General features: G+C 31.9%; 1 protein-coding gene across 6 annotated transcripts in view; it reads right to left on the bottom strand.

Moving 5' to 3' along the window:
- Positions 1–2034: 2034 nt before the first annotated feature.
- The window catches only part of LOC143085070 (protocadherin-9-like), a 36308-nt gene continuing 21504 nt past the window's right edge, over positions 2035–16838 (bottom strand). For 3 of the 6 annotated variants that reach the window (XM_076261237.1, XM_076261236.1, XM_076261235.1), the window contains exons 2-6: positions 14041–16828; positions 7256–7417; positions 6617–6737; positions 5054–5411; positions 2035–2477 (exon numbers count right to left, since the gene is read on the bottom strand). In XM_076261237.1, the coding sequence (XP_076117352.1) occupies positions 5074–5411; positions 6617–6737; positions 7256–7417; positions 14041–16692 (3273 nt within the window). In that variant the 5' untranslated portion in view covers positions 16693–16828 and the 3' untranslated portion in view covers positions 2035–2477; positions 5054–5073. Of the gene's footprint in view, positions 2478–5053; positions 5412–6616; positions 6738–7255; positions 7418–10887; positions 10907–11799; positions 11827–14040; positions 16829–16838 lie in introns of those variants that run through there. The other 3 variants (XM_076261238.1, XM_076261239.1, XM_076261240.1) reach the window with 3 other exon arrangements.

The following is a 16838-nucleotide window of genomic DNA, read 5'->3' as shown; positions in this document are numbered from 1 at the left end:
ATATGCTCAAACTTTTCATTTTCATTTTTATATTCATCCCTTTTTAATCATTATTTAAAATAATAGAAAATAATGTTCCCTTATGACAGTCATAAGAGCATCATAGCTATGACTCTCTTAAGACAGCTTTGATTTACATCCTATGACATATCATATGATAGTCATAAGATCATCATAAAATATGTCCTAAGATATATCTTATGACATATCTTATGATACTTTCGAAAACCAGGCCCCTGAACTACATAATGGCACTTAAAGGATGAAAAAAATGTACCAGCCCCTGTTTAAAATAGTTTTGATTTTGTTTCAAATTATTATGTGTGTTAATAACAACAGCGTAAACTTGAAGTGGGAGTTGAAATATTAAAAGGCTTAATAAGTCATTTGCTCAAAGACATCTACTATCAGGTTATTTCAATGTTATTTTATCTAGCTTCATTTAAAACATTAATTTATTATTTTCTTATTTTCTTCAATTTTTTTTTTAATAATTATAACATCAAAACAAAGAAATGTGGGTTAGGCGCCATGTAGTTAAGTTTAACTACTTAATGCATTGTATCAGAAGCAACAACTATAATTAAAAAAAGCATTTAGGATAATTCTAATCACAATGTTGTCAATAATTCAGAAAGGAATGACTGTAACCTTATTGGAAACCAATTGGCCATGGCAACCATTAATAATAGAAATTACAAACATCAAAGGTAACTTAGACCATATGGGAGAAAATACATTTCTTTTCAATTAATGCATTTTCGCACCATGAAGAAATGTTGATTTTTTGTTAACACAAATCTTTGGCTTGTGAAAAAGATTAATTTGTATTTTGAGTGTTATGATCTATTTATGATAAAACAGATCCCTCTGCCAACAAGTTTCCAATAAGTATACTTTTTAACATAGAATCATTCAGTTTTTCGGTTAATGATCTTCAGTTATTATATAATATTCCTTAAGATGACCCCTTTTAGTACAAACTTTCGAGACATTATCAGATGTAAAGGTGCAATGCAAAGACATCTAAGGTGTGTGTATCCTGGTATATATGGTAAGTTTATTCGCACAAGTATCCCTCGTCTGGAGACAATACGACAAGACAAAACAAATACTTTATTGATACATTTGACCGATTAATCTTGATTATTTTGTGTTGGTGGGTTCGTGTCTCCTTATAATCATTAGAAACTGTCCCTTTCGTTTTGAGTATTCCAGAGGCGGATTTAGGGGGGCCATCGGCAGGGGGCCCGGGCCCCCCTTTTTGGGAAAAAATTTGGTTGCACTGAAGCGTGACTGGAGCGGGCCCCCTCTTAGGCAGTCAATGGGCCCCACTTATGAAAATTCTGGATCCGCCACTGTCTTCTAAAAAGAACTGATTAACGCCACCTCCCTTTTTTCATTGATCAATGTATTATTTGATTGGTATTGTAATTTAAGAAAATATGAATTAATAAAAGAAAGTTCCGAGTAGGAATTTTAACCAACAAATAGAAGTTCTAGGTAAACTTGTAAACAACCTTAAGAAAATTAATACGACATAAATTTGGTTATTTTAGTCTAAACAAATATTGTTGGCTAAGCAACAATCCATGAAAAGATTATTTTACAATTATAAAGGTGCATGACAATGCAGTTTACTTGTACAAAATATCAAAACTTTATGAACCGTAAACTAACAAAAAAGTGTTAGATTTAATACATGCTCTTTTAAACTGAGTATGATTTGATAATACTTTAAAAAGCATGAATATGTTTTAATGTTCTCTAATTGTTATCAAAAACTTATTACATCAGGACAAACAAATAAAAATTTACAATTTTCACATGAATCATGAATAATAAGTTAGGTATTACATCTGTGAAATTTGCTTGTAATTCTATCGTTGTAGGATTTTCAGGATCAAATAGATAAGATGATAAGTAATGGAAAAGATGAATATTTTATCACATTTGATGCACTTTTATGGTATTTTTAACAAATATTCAAACTAATGTGTGTCCCAATAGTTCTATCCAATAAAGATGAAAGACTTCAAATGACAAATTTTATATAATTATAAAATGGAAAAAATAAATATTTAATTGCACTTGGTTCAGGTTATGATTGTTTCACCATAAACATAGGTTTATAATTATGTCAATGCAAGCGGGTGTGTAGTCTTTTGTCTTATTGTCCAATATCACTCTACTCCTTATAATTGACATATTATACATATTTTTTTTCACGATGAATATTCAATAACATCCGATGCAGCTTCTGACAACAGTTCCATGCATAAAATGTAGATTTCTGAAAGGTGCAATACAAATGCATACTATGGCACAACTTATAGTCGGAATAAAGTCATTTGGATGATATTTCCGGATTCCGTCATGTAGTTTCCTGCATGGCATGATGATATGGCACGATATCTTCTGTGAGGATTTCCTGAGATATAACTTGAGACAATTTGGCACTGGATAATTTTATCTACCTGCGAAAGAAGGAAAGAAGAATTGATTAAAACACTGTCTAAACCATTGTATCAAAACATTGTCATGATATTTTGTTTAATTATAAAGAGTTAAAACGCTTGTCTAAAAGTTCTATTGAAATTTAACTATTACTATTAATATCTCCTCGCTTTCACAGTAGAAAACATATAGACTTATATATAAATTTCAAATAATATCGGCAGATTCCAGATAGAGCTAAATATTAATAGAACGTCTGTCGATTAATCATAGACAATAGGAACACGTTCCAACTTACATGGAAGACCACATATTTTCATCTGAAAACAGTATATAAAATTTTACAATAGATATTTGAAACTCCTTGGAATGGGCAAAACATTCTTTCGCGTAGTCGACGGCGGGACAGAGGACATTGAATTGCCCTCTCTCATACCGTAAGTATTTAAGAATATTGAACAACACCATTTTTATATTGGGTCATTCTCAGCAGTATATAATATCTGATGTAGTTCTATTATCCATTTTTTTTTGTGCCTGCGTTCATGGTAATACTCCGTTTTACGAAGCACACCCTATTACATTTACAGGATATCGGTACGACAGACTCGATCAGAAAAACAAACAAAAGTATGATGTACATTATAGGTTATATCCAAACTAATTGCTTTAAGATGCATACTGAGCCTAATGCAAATACCGTACCGATGGCCAGTTGTATTTTAATCTGCACTTATGCTGCTGTGTTGAATGTGCGTTTTCATAAATAATAAAATTGTGAATGGAAATGGGGAATGTGTCAAAGAGACAACATCCCGACCAAAGAGCAGACAACAGCCGAAGGCCACCAATGGGTCTTCAATACAGCGAGAAACTCTAGCAATGCATTGGTTGAATTAGAATTCGCAGAATTAAACATTTTTCATTTCTTTAAATGTTTTATCGTATCAATGCATATTTAGTTACACCATAACTTAAAAAATTAAGACTGGTGTTAATAAACCATATAAGTTTATTAAGCTTGAGTTATCAAAATTGATGTCCCAACAAGACTTATACCACGCGTATTGTTTATACTTTGAAGAACTAATAAATAAACATAAGGAAACTTTGAATTATTTATAGACAAATATTGAGAACACCATAGAAAGTGTCAGCTTTCATAAAAAGATAGGTTGTACTACTACTATATGATATATAACTGTCGGTTGCATGGTTTATCTTTTCGATACCACACGACACGAAGCAATATATTTTCCAAGGACTTCAATATATTTTGTTTATATAAGCAACATACAACATTAACCATAAACTCCCATCTTTTATATCAAAAACTACTTTAATTTCATTTAATATGAAATTTAACAATTATAAATATCTAATCAATGTTGTAAATATTCCTTAGTCATTATTAAAGTTGGAGGTTAAAATTTAATATGTAAACTTAAAAGAATAAATCATAAAAGTTCATAAACATTCCAAACCAAACGACTCCTTCACTGGTGAGTTAAATAAGGGGAGGTAATGGCGTGAAACTTAACAAAGTATGGATAGGATCAGTAAGGACGATTGATCAGTCATCATAAAAAGGAGAGAAATTCACTGGTTTCTTTTGATCAGACAACTGTTAATGTGGAACACATCTTTTATCACATTTGTAATGAAAACTTTAACTTTCTATGATTAAATTTGTTTATCTCAGATTTTAAAATGTTTAAATATTAAATAGTTCTATATTTCACATAAAAGGTGAGTAAATTTAAATCAGATAAAACGGAGGTTTAAACGTTGTAAACGTATTTGGAGACTGTTATCTGCTAATAAAGTAGATCAATCTACAGTCTTTTCCTTTTTAATCTTTACAAGGGTCTCTAAATTATCACAAAATAGGTGTTTTGCACCGGATTAAAATATTTTTTTTATAAAAAATAAAACAACATATAATTACTGGCGGCAGAGATGCAATTAAAATTAGTTACCATGATAAATATTGCCAAATGGATACGTCATACAATGTCCCATGTGCTAAATTTGTCACTTTGCGGGGATGCAGTTTTTTTCATATGTTTATTACATTTACATTAAACTGAATGTAATCACGATTTAAATGAACGTGTTGCATATGATATAAGGAGAGATCAATCAGATAATTTATTTTTATAAAAAGGATGCACGGTAATTGTTTTGTAACTTACTCTTCGGATGAAAACTAGGACGGTGGTTCGGTTTCTTATTTCTGTATATATGCATTTCATAAAATCTACTTTTTCTTAAAATTCTGCTAATATGGCTTACTATCTTTGAGTCATATCCTCTTAATAGTATTTTTTGTAGTTTAATGTATCATTCTTAAAAATATAAAATAATTGTGCATTGCTTCTAGCTTTGGATAACGGACATATAGGGACCAAATGTTTAAACATTTTTGAAAAAAATATCAACCATTGTTTTTTAACTCCACTTCTACCGGAATTCCCGTCTGCAGTAGCATTTAGAGAAACACTGTGTCAGCACAAGATGCGCATTTCAGCAATGCATTGATGTCTCTTCGGTGATCTTTTAAGGTCTTAATATTTTCAAGTAGCTTAATACATACCTAACAAGTAGACACATTTGTTATACAACACAATCTTGTGGTGGATTAAAATCTAAATCTAGCTCCTGATCATCCACTACGTAACTTCCGGAAGTAGTTGTGTCATCATCATAGTCATCGATGATTGCCATGCTTCCGTTTAAAACGTTACTTATAGGATTCCAATGCATATTGTTTTTGTATGGCGGCCCACTACTGCCACCGTGTGTATATTGTCTATGGCAATTATTTTGAACTAGATATTGTTGATTTTGAGATCTATATCGTTCTTTTGGATGCATATATTTGTTCATATTTTCTTTTGTTAATAAAGGCCGACCTGGTGAATTCACTGGTGAATATCTGTTCTTCATATAATCTGAAAAAGTATTGATAAAATTGAATTCTGAAATAATATTGATGAAATTGAATTTAACATGAATGGGCAGTTTTAACAGTTATGGATTCCATTAAAGTTAAATAGATACTTATATTCGACTGAAATTAAGTTTTTTTGTTATAGTTTAATATGGGTTTTAGATAACTAATGAGAAATATAGACACGACATATATTTATATTATACTGTTTTATCATAGGCCGTTTCCCACTCATTTCAATGCCTTTGTTTACAAATTTAAAAGTTATTAATAAATTCCAAAATGGATAATACTACTAGAATGAAAACTGTAAGAAAAATAAAGTCAAATCAAGCAAAAATTATGGTCATTTTCTAATGGAAAGGTTTACATTAATACCGATATATAATCTTGTAAATTTTAATGTTCTTCAATGGAAAATCGATAAAAGTGAACTAGAAGTAGTGTAATTTTGTCATTCCACCGTAAAGTAGCGGAATAGTTTTTCTTTTTACTTAACCAGTCTCTATAGATAATTGTTATGCTTAAGAACTTATTTCCAAAAAAGATTAAAACATCAATATCAACACCATTATGATTTTTGGAGTGAAAGGAAACAATTATACAACCTGAACTTTTCATCTGTATTACAGTACAATAAGATTTAGGATTAAGTTTATGTATTATCTACAATGCCATTCGATAATATTGAGTTATAACTTTCCGTGCACGATATGTATCGACAACTATGAAATAATAAAAGTTACATGGGCTCAACCTTTGCCACTCCAAATTACCATCTCAGATAACTATTGGTATATTTGTTTGAAAAGTACATTGGATTAGTTTTACAAGAAAAACCCAAGTCTCCAATAGCAGACACAAGCATAGTTTTTATTCTTCTCTGCCATGCAAGTTGAAAGATTTCTCTTAAAAATCTAAATAACTTTAGTTTTGAGAAGTTTATAATGAAAAGATTGTAGATGTGTTGCTTTTGTCTTCAACTAGACTAGTCCCCCATCTCGAAATGATCACACGAAAAAGAAAGTCTCATTTAATTGCTATCTCATTGGCGTATACCGACATCTTCTTTCATTCATTAACATGGAAGACTGGGGTCTTAAACATATATAACTTTAAGCTCACTATATGGTTATTGCATAATATTTTAAATAACAAATTTTTCCGAAGTTTATTTGTTGTACTTCCTGTATCAATTAGACCTACCTAACTCGGCACTATGGTTAAATGCACTACTGTGTATGTCGCTTTCACTGCCTCCTCTTCCACTATCGTTTGTTTCTCCTGACGTTTCACTATGGTTATCTTCATGTTTCCTACCCATATTCTATATAAATAAAATAGGTTATAAAATCTGTCGATTCTAATAAAAATAAAAGTGTTTAAGGAACAGTTCTGACAGATACTCGTCTTCTAATTTTCACTGCGCAACATATATGAAGATGCTGGGACCACATAATATATAATATCGACTGGATCTTTACAACGAAAAGAAGCTACAGGTAAACTTGAAAGGTTTAAATATTTAAAAAGATTATAATTTAAGTGAGTAACAGTGGCGGATCCAGAGGGGGGGTTCCGGGGGTCCGCACCCCCCCCTTTATTTTGGCCGATCAATGCATTTGAATCGGGACATATGTTTGCACCCCCCTGCACCCCCCTTTGCCCTGGGCTAGCACCCCCCCTTTCGAAAATTCCTGCATCCGCCACTGAGTAACGATAGATCTGAATTATAATCATTTAGATGGATTGACAAAAACTTCTGTTTATGGTTAAATTAGTAAGAGCACTGACTGTAGCACATCTGAAATTAAGATGAGGGAAGTTATCCTGGAATCACATTACCTGTGGAATCGACAAAGTCTGAAGGTTACTTTGATGAAGTTGCAGTCTATTCATTTGCATATTCTGTAACGACTGACTTGATTGGCTCTTACTCTTTCCAGAATAAGCAGATCGACCATACTTTGAAGATGAAGGAGATGGCGCCATCATTCGGTCAACAGTCTGAAAACCATAAAATTAAATAAGTATTTCATCTACCAAAACGAAATTAAGAACTTAATGTGACCTTGAAAAAATGGTGACAAAGTGTAAAATATACTCATAACTTAGATGAAAGAAACCTCTACATGCATGGGCAATTCTTTTTCTTTGTAGGGGAACACATATTTATAACATTCGACGTTTCTTTGTAAAATTACTGTCCAAATATTGACAAAATATAAATCTACAATTATGAAATCTTAAGATGAAACAAATTATCATTCAGATTAACTGTCACTATCTCTTTCTAAACAGAATTGTCTTAAGTTTGATTTATTATAATGAGAAAATAGCAGTCTTTTTATGGGATTTTGATGGTGGTATTCAATATTTGTTTTATCTTATTGAGTAAACAATTTATCCGTGTCATTTTCTTTTAAGATATCGACAGGTAAAATCCTTTAATTGAGAACCTGACAAGGATTAAGAGAAAAATGTTGATTTATAACCTCAAGTTGGGGATAATGGGTACGAAAGTGAACTGAAGTACTCTTAAAACAGAAATATGGTAATCCATTGCATGCTAGTTTAAGCTAGAACTTTTCTCTATGATAAAATGCTCAGAAAGAAAAATGCCAATTTTGCGATATGTGTCATTAGCACACCATCACATATCACGTACAATTATGGATTTGCAGTTTTTTTCACATTTAATTACGAATGAAAAACAGCGCCGATATTTTGTGATCGACTACTAGTATTGTTAAAATCAAACTCAATATTGATTTTATAGGTTTCCGATGTCTACAAAGCTCAAGCCATTTTTCAAAGCTGTGTTTATTTGAATGGCAATGCGTCCCTCGATTCAAATTAAAAGGTTTTTTTTTAGTATACTTTTCGTTTACATCTACAAGACACCGATTGCAATTATAGCACTGAAACCATGTATGAAAGAAGTGACGACACTAACAAAAATGACTCAAATTTCTTCACTTTTAATTAGCAAAATTTAATTTGAGTTTCGAGCCTTCAAATTTCATTACTTTTTGTACCAGAAATATATTGATTAAGTAATTATGTAAACTGAGAAAACACGGAATTGATCCACTCCGGGATATTTTTATAAGTAAAGATGTCACAACAATGGGGGATAAGACTGTTTTCTTTAAAGGGAGATAAGTCGGTGAGATCTTCCTTGTCCTCGGGTCAGACACATGTAACTTTGTCAATTCCCCATTGTAACATGGACGTAACAGCTTGGATCACAGTTAATACCGTCACAAGCAGTGACACTCTTAGATTGTCTGCAGATTATATGCTAGCTTTCCCTTTTAATCTTACATCTTTTTTTCATGTCGATTTAGACAAATTAATGTCGTCCCATCTCTGAGTAACAGGGGGCTGGCAAGTACAGCATTGCATGACATCAAAATAGAAATGAAAGTCAATTTTACTTGAAATAAAAATACTTTAGAGAAAAGAAACAAACATTCGAAATAATTGCAGTGACTGCATTTCTGTAATTGAAGTTTCCATTATATACTGACTTGGTGTCGTTAGATTGCTGTATGATGGACGTTATATGTCGTACACCAATTCTTACTTGATAAAATTGTATCTGCTTACATGAGATAAATCATACGGTCACGAAAAAAAAATACTTGTTTCATACCACTAACTTTATGTATTTTTGTAACAGTATAGACGGAGTTCTATCCATTATTAATGTTAGTTTAATAAAGAACGGTGTAGTAATCAAAGAATGTCACACATTTCCCATATGACAGTGCAACTATTTAATATAAATTTGTTTGAGGATAGTTAACACTTCATCTTCTACTAACACGCCATTTTTCATCATAGAATATTTGCATTCATCCATAAAAGTCATAATATATTATGCTTTGTAAACCAGGTTTCTTTTGTGTCAAAGTCATAAAATTATAAAGCTTCATTTATATTAAACTAAATAGTGACTTTAATGTCAAAGAAAACGTTAACAAATCATGTTCTCTCATGCGGTCACATTGACTTCTAATTGATGAGATATTAACAAATTTTCTGTGCAAAATTCCGTTCATGAAGACTTCAATATTGAACAGATCTCTTTGAACTTTGTGTTATATATAACTGTACTACATATAACGTTAATAACATATTTCATTTTGTTTTTTGTTGGTTTTTTTGCTTTTTTGTTTATAATGATCTCAGAGATAATGATGTATATATTTTCATACCTAACCCAAATTTTGTGGTGACTAATTTTCAATATATTACATGACAAACTTTCTGTTTGAAATTTTACTTCTTGTTTCGTGTGCTAATTCTTCAAACATACACAAGGGAAATTACCCCGTTATTTTGTTTTCAGATGTATTGAACAATTCGTCAAACAATATCCATAAAGGAAAAGCAGTTCGTGTCCAGAAAGGAAAGATCCGGTATAAAATTAATATCTCTAACTAATAATAAAACACTTGGCGCTAATTATATGTTAATATTGCCATGTTAGGCTTTGATGAAGGATCATTATGTCTATTCATTATTCATCTTGCTGATTTTCTTTGATTTTTTCATCAATTTTATTTCAGGAGAAAAAGAATACATTTGCTTGGATTTCTTTTTTATCGATTTGTTCTAATCTAAACTGGCATGATGGCAAACAAAACCCCATCGAATAACAATAAAGCAGTAAGGACGTGTGGTACTTTAAATTTAATGTTTTATGGTATAATTTGTTTGGTTTGTTGACAAGACACTAAAGGTTCAACACATTATGGTAATTTCCTTCACTTAAAACTTGTTCATATTTCCTGTATAAATTTCCTAAATGAACACTTCATATCAGTTTGAAAGAGTCTATAAAAAAATAGGTCCCACGCAACTCTCGGCATACTGACCGGGCTGTGTGAAAAGTAGGACAAAATTTATTTTTGATTTAGTTTTCGGGTTTTAAAAGTTGGGCGTAACGAAAATATATCATTGTATATTATGTTCATTAACTAGAAATATTTGATAGTTTGAAGAGAAAAGCACTATAACAAAAATAAAATACTATTAAACTCTAGTCTTTCACAGAAGTATCCCTATTAGGCTATCAAATGTGTTTGGCGATTTTTGGAAGTGTTGTTTGGTTTATTGTCTCACCTTTTATTAACATTATATCCAGATCAAAAACCAATATATAAAAATTAAATAAGATATGTTTTTCACGTTTACAATCAAACATAAAAAAGGATATATTCAAACAATGATGCAACAGAAAATTGTCATGCCACCCGAATTCGGAACATTTCTAGTGCATGCAGGGAAATGTAAAATAAACGTGGTGGTGGATAACAGTGATATGGAAATAAAGGTCAGTCAGGAGTCAAGGTCAGCCATAAAACAACTCATTACCACAGTGATACGGCAGTCAAGGTCAACCAGACAGCAACTCAAAACACAGGGCAACATACAATGAAATTATGCACTGCATTATCAAAACTTACAAGATTCTCGTGAAGTCACCTAGAGAAAATATCTAATAAAATAACATTGGCTGGCAAGAAAAACAATACTACACTGTGTACGTCATCAATGAGCAGGCATTACTCATCAGCGTTCAGAAACTAGACCATCGCTTTCGTGATAATTGGATCTCTATGTTGTGGAACACAATAAAAACAAACAATAAAACAGAATAATTAACAATATTGAATACAGAACGAAAACCTGTAAATGTTCAGTTAAAAACCTGTCTGCCGATTATGATATTACATTGTTATTTCAAAACTAGTTATGTCTAAATGAAGCCGAACCGGTAATGTCATCTGATTTATAGATGAAAAATGGAATAAATTGCTTTCACAAATCAGAACTGAAAAGAGCTATGTTTAAAATGGTGGTTTTTTTTTTAACTCCGTTTTATTTACACTGCCTCTGTTTAAGCTTATTGTTACTACGATGTTAGTCAGCAAAGCAAGTGGAAGACCGACTGGTCACATTTAACATATACCAAACCTTATATGAGAGTGTGATTTTCATTTAAACCAATAAAATTCAAAAAGTTTATTGACCTTCTTTTAGTTTTGCTTAAATAATACACACCGTATAGAATTTCATAAAAAAAAATGCTGTATGATTGTCAATGAGACAACTCCAGATTAAAGCAACTTGATGTACATTTCTAGAGTAATGTGCTTTTGGCCATTTTGTGAACTCGCTGACTATTTCACAAAAACTCATGTGTATATTCTAAACTTTTCGGAATTGTGGGTTTGAAATTTGATCCAGAAAACGCTTAGTAGAAACCATTACATGGGCTCGGTGAAGGATTGTATAAACTGGTTGTGAAGGGTATTAGTGGTTATATGTGTATATGTGGTTATAAGCATTATTAGCACCACACTCCCACTACATACCTCTCACAAGCAGCAATAGTCTTACACCTGAAATTGGAAACATTAATGGGAAGGGTAAAAAAGAGTTTTATTATGATTAACTTTCGAAAACAAAATCCGGTTTCTTTTTATAAAATAAAAATGGTTTGGATATTGGAGAAACAGGAAATTACATAAGTAAAACCCGAAATAAAGAACGGATTATATCCGTTTTAACATGACAGTTATGTGTGACCTCTGGTTTCTAATTCTAGCTCATATTAAACCATTCTCTTGCTAATTTTCATTGTTGTTATAGTTTAACGATTCAAGGAAGCGATCTACTGAATAATGAATTAGAAAATGAAAATTGTTTGAATCTTGTTGATCCATACTTGTTTACATGTTAAATATTGAACAGAACCCCAAAGAATCTAGTGTAAATACTATGTAAAGAATAAGAAGATATTTCAAATATATCCCAAGTTGTTAAACAATATCAAACAAAAGAATTGTACAAATAAAAAATTTAAATTATATTTAAAATTTTAATTCAGCCAGAGAAATCTGTCAATAAATAATCATGTATTTTAAGCTTTGCTCAAACAAACAGGGTCGTGAGAGAGACACTGCTTATTCATCCATCAACCATAGACACCATTTACTTAGCTTAAACATTGTTCAATAATATCAATAGAATTTTTAATTCTTAACAAAATTTTAATAATTAACCATTTGGGATAAAAGACATATTGTAAATCATTTAAAATATTTTTTTTAATTTGGTTTTTATTCTGAATGACATAACTTTGAACTAAAACTATAAACTGGCTTTATTTTATATTGAATTTCAACAATATTTGTCAGTTCTGAAAACAAAAATTTTTCCAGCACGAAAACATCGTTGAAATTAAGAATTTTAAATTCTAAATTTGAATTTTTAAATGTGCTATAATTGACCAAAAGTAATTGGTCATAATAGCCTCTATTAGCCCTAGACACTCAAGGATAAAAAGTGGACCAGAAAATTATAATAAGAGAAAATTAGTTTCTTTATAATTATTCAGCTCTTTTGAGAAATAAAGACGTTTTCAAGTATGTCTTTTATGAACTCATGGGTCAATGAATATTAGTGAAGACTCTTAAGAAGGTCTAGTTGAAACCGTTTAACAACATTATCTAAAAATATTTTAATTCATATCGTATCGGTCGCTATAACTATATGGTATGATTTATTAAGTTATGTAAATCAGTAAATAATTATTGGATAGAAATATTTGAATGTTTAACCAAAAATGTAGGTGTGCTTAACATTTTTTATCTAATTACTACGTATATACCAATAGTTTACTACGAGAAATCCTCACCCAGTCAAAATTTTGAACCGCTATTCAAACTAGTTGTGTTCAAATCTTATACTTCTTTTATATAATTTTACCAATTTATAATTACAATAAAATATCTTTTTCCTAACAAAAACTGTGCATTTAATATAACATTGCATCTTAAGCATTTTAAAATTGTGTCTAATTGCTAATGGAAAGAAATGTTCATAATCACTTATTTCCTGCATTAAAATCAGATAAACTGTTAGTAAATGCCGAAAGGTGTAGAAGAGATTGTTATCTGGACGATAATAGTCAAATGTACATGTGTGACACATGTCGTATCTGCACACATGTGTCATATGTCATCCAAAAAACAACAAGATACCAAGAAAACAAGGAATGCTGCATTTTACATATAGTTTTAATTCTTATCAAACAAAACGTAATTGTTTTGATTTGGTTTTTTTTTTTTCTATTTTAAAAAGTTGACCATTGTTTATTTCGGTCGACTGACATGAAAACAATTGTTTCTCCTTATCAGACAAATGACTAATTATCTCAAATCTGATTGGCTTCTGATAAACTTTTTTGCGTTGAAAGTGACAGTAGTTTTAAAATCAAGACTAGAAACCGTTTTCCCACTACAATCTTAAAAAAGATCTGATTTTTAATAAGATATTAACGAGTACAAGTCAAGCATAAGCACAACAAGGGCGTGACCTTTTAATAACCGACAAGGTTGTATGTGTATTTGTTCTAAGTAACTAGCATTGTGCCACAGTTGCAACTCCTGTTGGTATATATATTTGTTATCAACATTTTGCCAACTTAATTCGCCTGAGATATCTGGATAAAAATTACCAAAATTGTATCAAGTTCTCTGGTTTTCCAAAGAAAGAAACGGAAAGTTAACTGACATTAAAGATAAACAGATAAAAGCTAGTACGACTCTTACCTGGGTGACTTCTTCCTGACGATGACCATTGGATAGCTGCATTTGTGATTTATCTTTAATACCATTGGACGTAGCATGTGTTGAAAAACTGACTTTCTTTTCGTTATCAACGTCATCTCGATGAATAGTACCATTTTTATGTATAGAATCATATAATTTGTCATTTTTTGGAGTTGCTGCGTTTCTTTTCTTATTTTTCTTCTTTTTGTCCATTCTGCGAATTAGGAATATTCCCATAATAATAGCACCGGACAAAATAACAGTCACACATACAATAACAACAACTATCAAGGCATTATCTTTTTCTGCCTCTTTATGTGGTAAGACCAGTGGTTTGTTCGATGAAATGATAATTGTTAAGTTTTGTCTATCTCTTCTTTTTGGAGTACCACTGTCTTCCACTTCGACTGTAAAAGTAAATGGTTTCATGTCGTTTGTAGTTAGTGCCCTTGCAAGAGTTATTTCCCCTGTTTTTGGATTGATTCTAAAAGTGTTCAGCACATCATGTTGCAGTATAGAGAATGTCAAAACGGCGTTATTGTCTGTATCATTATCAGATGCAACTACGTATGTGATCACAGAATTTGTCGGTTTTTCGTAAACTATTTGAACGGTTCCATTTTCCGCAGTCGGAAATTTAATAACCGGGTCGTTGTCGTTTTCATCAACGACAAACACTGTCACGTGAGCTGTGGAATTCAATGATGGATTTCCTCCATCATATGCAATTACATTGAAGCTATATCCATGGGGTCGTGACTCTCTGTCAAGTGTTAGGCTTGTAAAAATTGATCCATCTGTTAACACTTTAATTGCTTCAATTTCAGGTTCAGCTACGAAATTTACTACTGCATTTTTGCCACTATCAAAGTCATGAGCAATTACCTCCCCTACATACAATCCTGGTTCTTCATTTTCTTTGGCGTGCATAACATAAACAGACTTGTTAAATTTTGGTGGGTTGTCATTCACGTCTGTTAGGTTAACGGTTACTACAGCAGTTCCAGTTAATGAAGGTGAACCCTTATCTTTTGAAAGAACACGAAATTCCATATATGGGACCTTCTCACGATCTAAAATAAAATTTGCATGAATATTTCCAGTTTCTGGATCAATTCTAAAGTTATGAGCCGATGGTTCAATAGAGTAAACAATCTCAGCATTTTTCCCTAAATCGAGGTCAAGGGCCGACACTTGGACTATAGAGGCACCAACGAAATCATTTTCTGAAATTACGACTTCATACTTGTAACTTTGGAAGGTTGGACGATGGTCATTTTCATCCAGAACCTTGACATTAAATTCAGCTGTACTATTTTTAGGTGGTGACCCAGCATCTTCACATACTATTATCACTTTGTAGATTTCATTTTTTTCACGATCTAACGTTTTCGAAACTACAACTTTGTATTCGTTTTCCTCTCCAGTTATTTTTTCTAGTCTGAAAACGTCATGTTGAATTGAACAGGTTACATCGCCATTTTTGTCAGTATCATCATCAGATACAGCAATATGCGCAACAGCGGCGCCGACGCTTGCGTTTTCTGATATTTTCGCCATGTCTGTGTTGGAAAGTAGGTTGACATTAATAACAGGAGCGTCATTACCAGAATCGAGAACTGTAACAAAGATGGTAGCTTGTGACATCAGAGGGATGGTGGCGCCATCATTTGCTTCTACAATGATTTTGTATGGTTCTCCTGGAGTGTATACTAAGGGTTTTAACGTAAATATACTACCAGTAGATCTATTGACGGCAAATATCTGTTTGATGTTGTCTGATTGATGAGGACTAAGCTTGTACGTAACCATGCCGTTCTTGTTAAGGTCAGGGTCAGTGGCCTTGACATTAAAAACAGTACTACTAACTGCTGTATCTTCTCTGACGCTTATGCTATACGTCGATTGGTTAAATGACGGTGGATTATCATTAATGTCCGTTATAATGACGGTTAAATCAAGAGTGCCTGTAAATTTAGGGTTGCCGCCGTCTTCGGCAAGTATTTGCAACTGGTACCCATCGACTGTTTCCCGGTCTAATTTCTTGCTTACAACTAAACTGACAGAAGAACTGCCATCAACGTATTTCACAAAATTTAGTGTAAACGGAGTATCTTTAGGTTTTAGTGAATATTTCTGAACAGCGTTATCTCCACTGTCCATGTCGACAGCCCCGACAATCGGAGATGACGACCCGACAACAAACGCTTCTGATAGTTCTAAAGACATACTACTTTCAGGAAACTTCGGTTCATGATCGTTTATGTCAGTTATAGTTATTTTGACTTTAATTTTCTTGAAGAAAGTTCCAATTATAGATTGAGCCACTATATCTATTGGTAAATCACATGACGTTGAGAATTCACATTCCTGTAGAGATTCCCTGTCTAGTCTCTTACTGATATATAGAGAACTCGACCGCTCGTTAACATTAAAATAAGATGCATACGTACCATCTAATATCGTATATTTCATATTATTCCGTTCAGAAACATTTAAACTTTGGTTTAAAGAAGAATCGTTCGCTACATTTCCAATATAAGAACTTATATTTCCTTCCTCTGGGATGGTATAACTTAGATCCAATGATAAAACATGAGAAACGAAACAGCACACAACAGTATACGTAATTACAAATTTCTCCATTTTCATTTTAGTTCTCAGAATCTCACTTATTTCACATAAATATGCATTTTCTTGTGTTCTCCTTATCTTTAGTTCCACATCAGTTGTCTAAATTTTGTCATAAAATTAATCCAAGTTTTCTGACTAAACTTTCCATGTAGGCCTGAAATAAT

Source organism: Mytilus galloprovincialis, chromosome 8, assembly GCF_965363235.1.
Source record: "Mytilus galloprovincialis chromosome 8, xbMytGall1.hap1.1, whole genome shotgun sequence".
NCBI lineage: Eukaryota > Metazoa > Mollusca > Bivalvia > Mytilida > Mytilidae > Mytilus > Mytilus galloprovincialis.
The sequence above is the reverse complement of the archived record's forward strand: the minus strand, read 5'-3'. Positions and strand labels throughout refer to the sequence as shown.